Source organism: Triticum aestivum, chromosome 4A (assembly GCF_018294505.1).
Source record: "Triticum aestivum cultivar Chinese Spring chromosome 4A, IWGSC CS RefSeq v2.1, whole genome shotgun sequence".
NCBI classification, from domain to species: Eukaryota; Viridiplantae; Streptophyta; class Magnoliopsida; order Poales; family Poaceae; genus Triticum; species Triticum aestivum.
This window is the reverse complement of record NC_057803.1, coordinates 676,232,624-676,240,598: the sequence shown is the minus strand read 5'-3', so window position 1 is coordinate 676,240,598 and position 7,975 is coordinate 676,232,624. Positions and strand designations below refer to the sequence as shown.

Sequence of the window (7,975 nt, the reverse complement as noted above, 5' to 3'; positions counted from 1 at the left end):
GTGGTAGAATGAATGAATGAATGGATAAAGGACGCTTCCAGGTGAAAGGATAAGGGAAGGCTTTAAGCGGTGAGTGCGTGGGCCTGCTTCCAGCTTGGACGTGACCGGCAGAGTTTCAGCCGGTCGACCGCTTTCAATTGTTTCCCGTATATTTTTCTTATTAATATGATCAAAAGATGCCTTAAGGTACGAAAAGATGCCTCATCGTGTCACGCCACAACAATTACTCCATTCGTGTCCTGTAATATAAGATGCTGTACGACCAACATGTTAAGATGGAGGAAGTTCTAATGATAATCTTATCCCACAAGATAAGAATAAGATAAAATGTTATGTGGACATGTACATAAGACAGCTGAGTAATGCAATCACGAAATCTTGGTGAAAGAAAGACTATGACGTGTACTTTCAAGCTGTCACGTCCATTGATTAGGTGACCACGACGGGCACGGCCTTGAGCGGGACAGCCATCACGTTGGCGGTGGTGAACCTCTCGCTCACGTCCAGCTCCTCCGCCGACATGCCGTCCGGCAGCCGCCACTCGAACGCGCGCAGCAGGGAGGCCAGGATGAACGGCACGACGCGCTCCGCCATGGGCACGCCAGGGCACAGCCTCCGGCCGGACCCGAACGGGATGAACTCGAACGCCTTGCCCCGAAAGTCCAGCACCTGGTCCGCTTCCGCCCTGCCCAGGAACCTCTCTGGCACAAACTCGTCGGGCCTCTCCCACGCCGCCGGGTCCCGCATTATCGCCCACACGTTGAAGATGACCGTCGAGCCCTTGGGCACCGCGTAGCCGCCGATCTCCACGCCTTCCTCCTCGGCCCGGTGCGGCAGCAGTATCGGCGCCACCGGGTGCAGCCGCATGGCCTCCTTCACCACGGCCTGGAGGTACGGCAGGCCCGCCACGTCGGTCTCGACGATGGTCTCCTTGCCGCCGAGAGTGTCGTCTATCTCCGCGCGGACCTTTGCCATGACGCCTGGGTTCCGGAGCAGCTCCGCCATTGCCCACTCGACGGTGATGGCCATGGTGTCGCTCCCGGCCGTAAAGAGGTCGAACAGTATGGTCGTCAGACTGTCGCGGGCGATCTTGCCTGTGGAGAAGAGCTCGAGGAGCACGTCCAGGAAGTCACCGTGCTTCTCCTCCGTGGAGGTGTTGAATGCCATACGACTATCGATTATGCCGTCCAATATGCGGAAGATTTTCCCGATGCGTATCGCCGACCAGCGACGCCACCCTTGCAAGTCGAGCCGCCGGAGGAAAGGGACAAGGTCGGAGACGTTGGGCTTGGCGATCACCGCGACGAGGTCTTCCACGAGCTCCCGCACGCCCTGCCCGGACTCGGCGGCGCCCATGTCGACCACGTCGACGGAGCAGAGGGCGCTGGACACGAGGTTGAGCACGCCGGCGTACATGGCCTGGCCGACGTCCACCTCCGTCCCGGCGCAGCCGCGGAAGTAGCTCACCATGTCGCGCACCTTGCGCTCGCGGACGCCGCGGGCCGCAGCGAGCGCGCGCGGGGAGAAGGCGTGGGCGGCCGCGATGCCGCGCAGGCTCTTCCAGAGCGGGTCGGAGCTGGGCAGCCACACCATGGACCTGTCGGCGAAGCCGAGGCCGCGCGCCGCGTCCGGGACGGCGCGGGCGGCCAGACGCCGGTCCTGCCTCGTGAACGCCTCCCGGGCCGCGTCGCGCGAGGACACCACGACAGCGGTGGTGAGGCCGAGCTTGAGCGTCATGACGGGGCCGTCGGCGCGCGCCAGTCGCGCGAGGGTGTGGTGGAGGTTGCCGCCGCGCAGGCAGAGCAGGTTGCCGATGACGGGCAGCGGCGTGGGGCCCGGCGGCATCCGCTGGATGCCCGCACGGCGTGTCGGGTTGGCCAGGTAGTAGAGGAGCGAGACGACCGCGAGCGTCGCCCATATCAGCCAGAGCTCGATCTCCATTGGCTCCCTCGTGTGGTGCGGGTTGCTCAGGCGGGCTATGTAGTGGATTGCACAGCTAATGCCGGCGCCATTTCGTTGGTTGGTAGGGTACTATAGTAGCAGCTTGGATCTTCCCGGGCGTGTGTGGATCAAACTCGTGGCTGCTACGACGAACTTTTTTCAGAGGGAGCTTCACAGAAAAATGCCAATGGAGGCCGGCCGAGCACCTCGTGGACTCTATCCCGGACATTCACGTGCACTAGGGATCTGAGCTGGTCCCGTATTGTAGCGTGCTGTCACCCCTATCGCTGCACCGCAGCATGCATTCATGCAGAAAGGAGGCTCCGTTGGAATCTAGCACTTGAACACTCCACAATGTTACAGTGTACACTTCGGCTCAACCTCGTGTGCTACTGTTGACTGACTATAGCACAAAAATGTTTAGCTGCCTGCATCTTTTTTTACTCCTACGTGACGAGCACATGCTACTCTGCATCTTTCTGTTTCTTTTGCTGCTGCACTGCTGTTACTGGGCCAGCCATTCTTGATGTGCACTATCTACTTCACTGTACCATTCCCGGTGCTTAACACCTGAAGTTGCATTGTTGCAGCTTTGAGCTGATTGGGTGATCAAACTGCTTTCGTAATAGAAATGACTTCAATATTCAATTCCTGTTTTACTTTATCTTCGCACCTGTTTTTTTTTACTATCCTACAAAGCAATGTGTAAGCTCAAACTTCATCATATCATATGCTTTGTTTTGCAAAGAGCAGACCACGGAGAAGAACAAAAGTCAAAATCTTTTGAAAGAAACTTCGTACATTATATCAGACCCTACAAAGTAAATAACAGCTTGATCTGGCCATTTGGGTTGTTACTGTTATTTGTGCCCTCGCCATACATCAGTTTCAGGTAATTTATTGCTGAATTTTATTTTTTTGAGATACTATTTCCTCTTAATTATGTTCTTCAATTTCATTATATGACCGACTAAGACTTTGATGTCTTTGCGCTTTGCATCCTATTTCGTAGTACACTTCTCTTGTTAGGTGTTACATCTGTGAAGTAGAGAAACTTATGAATCATAATAGTTCTTCTAAAACCATCTAAGCTTATTTATAGGTACATATGTAGAGAGTACAAATTCAGAAGTTATATGCTCTGCTAGTATAGATTTCTTGGAAACCGATCATCACCTTGGATGCTTTGCTCACTTTAAGATCTAGCTGATTCTTCCATCCAATTGTCTCTTGCTCCCTTTCAAATAACATCTGGGTTTGACGATTATGCAGTTCGTGCTTCCATTCTTCAAAATTCCTGGTTAACTTATTTTTCTAGGGTTAGTTAATAATTTATTGGTTACTGCTCTTTTAATTTTTTTTGGAAAAGGAGGATAAACCCCCGGCCTCTTTTTTTTTAATAGTCGCCTGTTTTGACCAAATCACACATACCAAGCCGATCACAATTATGGGACCAGAATGCCATTTAGTAGAATCACAGTCGCGTGCAACTAGGCCATATAAGTGGATGGAGATGTTTAGAGCTATGGGGTTATTCACAAAAAATGTGTTAGGAAACACACAGTGTTAAATACTTGTGGAAGAGTGTCTTGTTGCTTATTAATCTATGCAGAGATTGGTACCAGTAACTGTTCACATCTGTATAGCTGCTGCATCATGCTAAGATAACCAGGAATCAGTGATAATGGTCTAGCCTCAAGCCCTCAATTGGAAGACAATTGACTACCGTCTATCTCTTGGCTGATGTTCATCCGCACAAACGTCAGTAATGCTACTGCCATCCAAACATATTTTCATTAATATGACATGCACCTGCTTATCTTTTGTTTCTGTTGCTGCTGCACCTCTGTTACCGGGCAAACTGTTTCTCAATTTTTTTTCATGTGTATGAACTATACATTTTTCATGTGCACTAACTACTCCACTGTACCAGTGCCACACCTGGTGCTGTAATATTTTTTTTAGAATGGAGGCATCTGCCCTGCCTTAGAATGAGGCCCTTACAAGTTAGGAGTCCACCAAGTACTTAGAGCGACACAAAGAAAAGGAAATGGGATACAAGGCTAGGGCCCTGAAACGCGGCGCAGCGTAAAACCTAGACTAGGAGCCGAAGATGGCGAAAGTAGATATCAAGGTAGCTTGGGCGGCCCCCGGCCAGTATTCTCGCTATGATGCCCTTTGTAGATCAGTGCACTTTGCTCGCACCTTGTTTGCGAGGTCCTCCACACGCCCTCTGTCCGTAGTTCTTGCCAAAAGTTTTCACAGCTGCAAGAAAGACATCATTTTGTATAGAAGGCCAGTCTGGTGACGAATGAATTGCCCCTCTATCAAAGCTTTGTTTCTAGTAGTCCATAGAGCCCAGGAGATGGCCCCAAATCCCAGCCAAGCCATCCTTCTATCCCTTCCGACAATCCCACTATGAAGCTTGCCAGGCGGTAGAATTTCGAGAAGCCACTCGGATTCCACACGCATCCCGTTGCTTCTCGGGTGCTGCAATATTGCAGCTTTGAGCTGCATGCTTGTGTGATCAAACTGCTTTTGGAGAACATGTTTGACGATTCTCAAGTATACTTTTTTTATTGCCAGCTTTTACCATCTTACAAAGCTGGCCCATAGCTAAACTTCATTATTTGATTTGTTGTGTAGATTGCAGACAATGGAGAACAAGAAAAAAAAATGTCAAAATGTTTTCAGGGAAACACCATATGATATATCAGACCTTACAAATGGAAGAACAAGTTTTTCCGCCCGCAGCGGCGGCGGCGACAGGCTATGCGTTCGAAGCTTCGTCCGGCCTGCATTTCCCGGCGAGCTGGTCGACAGATTGAGGGATCGTGATGGTGAGACCCCCCCCCCTCCCCCCCTCCTCTGTTTCTGTTTCCTGAATAAATCTTCTGTTTCCGTTTCCTCCAATTGAAAGAAGGGTTGCGGACGCCGGACGGCAATGCTATCTTGTAATGAATGAAGCAATTACAAGGCCCTTGCATTTTTTTAGAAAAGGAGGATGACCCCCGGCCTGCATCGGGGAGATGCATACGGCCACTTTATTGATTATTCTCAAGGACCTTACAAAGTATTACAACAATGTGCCTGAATCCACCATCTTAGCAATATATGCCGCTACTCCTATCCAAAATGATGAAGGGGTGCTAGCTGGGCCACTACCCAAACCACTCACCTAAGCCTAACATCAAAAGCCGGAAGCCGAAACTCATTCGGAAGCCCCAGCCGAGCCACATACCGGTCTGGGGCACAATCCGGTCAGACGCACTCGTGTGTCGTCGCCGCCATCTTCCACAGGTCTTCAGATCATATTGAGGCTTCTACCTTGTCTGGCTACTCTGCCATCGACGTCACCATGACGCCAGACAGCAACCTCCTCCTGCGCGAGCCCATCTCCGCGCATCGGACGCCGAGTCTCCACAGCGCCATGCCATCGATCTCCGCCGCCATCAATGTGTGAGATGAAACACCGCTCCACCATCCCTCCAGCCAGCACTTGCTCCAAGACGATGCCCCCAGAAGGGAAAGCGATAGAACGCCATCATCATCCGATCCGGAAGACCCAGATTTGGGGTTTCCCCCTGAGCATCCCGAACCTGATGGCGCAGACTGCCGACGATGCCTCGACCATCAGCAGTAGCTCCACCAGACGAGCGTCGCCTACGTCGCCGCAGCCTCCAAGATGAAGCTAACCAGAATGCATATGTCGACACCGAACCGCCGCCACTTCCACCGCCGCTTGAGCAGCCCTCGAGCAACGCCTTCAGGAAGGAGCACGCCACCGTGGTGTCGTCGTCGATTGGAACAGGGGGGTCTGAGGTTTTCATCTGAGCTCCTGGGAGGGGTGGAAGGAAGGAGGTCCTCTCCGAAGCCTCCAACGAGGGAAGCAACACCCAAAGGCACTGCCATCGGAGTGGCTGCCATGCCGGCCAAGAGATTCCCCTGAAACCCTTCCAGCCACCGGATCTGCAAGGCCAGCACCCAAGAACGGTGACCGAAGCCACCAAGGGCCGAATCCGCTGCAGATCGGAGTAGATCGGGGTCGACGTCGAACATCACCATGGCCACCAACATCCAGCGAGGAACCGCCGCCGCAGCCGAAGCCCACCACCTCCCCGCCATCCACATGGCCAGGAAAGTGGCCCACCTATCCACGCCGCCGGCGCCCGCCGCCAAGCTGCGCCGCGTGCCACCAGCCATGGCCGCCGCCATAGACCCGAGCCGCAGGCGGGCCGCCAGCCGCGGGGCCCCGTGGGAGAAGAGAGCCGTGCCACGGGGGGAAGGCCCCGCCGCCGCCGCCACGACGCGGGCTTCGCCCGGTGGTGGCCTCCGGCGGTGGCGAGGGGATTAGCTGGAGAAGGGGGGCCCGGCGGCGGCGCGGTTGGGGGCTGCCGTCCGTGTCGCCTACCCTAGGCGACACGGGGGCCTGGGCGCTCCGTTCCTTTCTTTGGGGGAGCTACAAGGCCCTTGCTTGTCTGACAAAATAATTGGAAGAAAGAGCATGGCCAATTTACAGGTCGGTAGCCAGTAGGGCTGCAAGAAAAGCTCGATGCTCATGAGCCGCTCGAGATCGACTCGTTTTTTGGCTCGACTCGAGATCGACTCAATAAGAAATGAGTCGAGTATGAGCACCTTTTTGTAGCTCGATCGAGAAACAAGTTGATCTTGAGCCAACCATGACTCGCTCGATTTCAGCTCGGTAGCTTGATATAATACAATTATATTACATAATCCTGATATAAACTAAAAGGAAGTAGGATGATTTACTATCATATATGTGGTGTATGGTTTCTCTTCATTTTATCTACTCCTACTAGCAAACTAGGAAGCTTAATTAAGCACGGAGAAAAATTAGGCCTTAATTTGGTACATGGTCAGCTGCGTGTTAAATATCCTGCTATTTTTGTCAACGTTTGGGAGTAGATCGAACTTTGTTTTCTTCTCTTGGCAATTCATCAAGGATCTCTTTCTATTAGTTACTTGTCTTCATTGAGAGAATACACCAAACTACCTTGAAAAGGATATATTACCACTGTCGATTAAAATAGTATTCTATAATAGTTTATGATGTTGTGTTGTGGCCGATCTTGTTCGAAAAATTGCCTTAGATTGTTAAAAGTATCATCTTATTTAGCTCGAAACTAGCTCGAGATGACTCGAGATCGTTACAAGCTGAGCATGAGCCACTTTCTAGCGCTCGATCTTGATCTTCACCCAGTTTGAGCTCGCTCGAATTTTAGTATGAGTTGAGTTGAGCCTAATCCAACTCGCTCGAACTCGACTCGTTTGCAGCCCTAGTAGCCAGTACTTATGTTTGCACCTTTTTTTTGTGAACAAAAACCACTTTTATTAAATCGAAATATCAGCTAAGTTGTCTATTAAGAGAGGTATAATTTCACTCATATGCTCCTCAAACCAATCATAACTTGAAGAAAATCTTGCTAACCTAGTAAGCTCATGAGCAATTTCACTAATAGGCTCCTCAACTATAGTTATGTTTGCACTTAGGCAATTATCAGATTCATTCTTTTCCTTTCACTGCCTCGTGTGGCATCTTTCAATACCGGCAAAGGTTTACTTTGGTAAAGGCGACACTAACAAACAACAGTTTTGGTTCATGGGGCATGGACCTAGCTTTTTGTATGAGAAACTTACAAGAACCCCGGCAATATAAATAGAATTCTAAACTCGCATTGGCGCAGACTTGAACTCAGATGTTGGGTTTGTACATTTACATCTTCAGCCAAGTGGGATTGGTTCCTCGGGTTTAGTTTTTCGTGAATTGCAGCAATGCGTCCATACCAGGGGAGTTAACTACAGTTAAGGATCTAAGGTTAATCTGGTAGGTGACTGCTGATTCATGTCAGGATCGCTTTCATAGCAAACAGTAATGTAATTCTTTCGTTAATTAAAGGAATCCAAAGGCAGCCATTCTAAAAACTTGAGAGGACACTATCAGCGTGAGGTAATAACTGAGACATTTCTTGTTTGGTATTACAAGTTACAACTCATAATGATTACGACCTTGAGA

The 7,975-nt window shown here is 50.8% G+C and overlaps 1 protein-coding gene across 1 annotated transcript; it reads right to left on the bottom strand.

Moving 5' to 3' along the window:
* Nucleotides 1-204: 204 nt before the first annotated feature.
* Nucleotides 205-2,186, bottom strand: LOC123088051 (cytochrome P450 76M5). The gene has a single exon (XM_044510203.1). It carries the CDS (start codon nucleotides 1,939-1,941, stop codon nucleotides 430-432), a length of 1,512 nt encoding a protein of 503 aa, XP_044366138.1. The 5' UTR covers nucleotides 1,942-2,186; the 3' UTR covers nucleotides 205-429.
* Nucleotides 2,187-7,975: the final 5,789 nt, after the last annotated feature.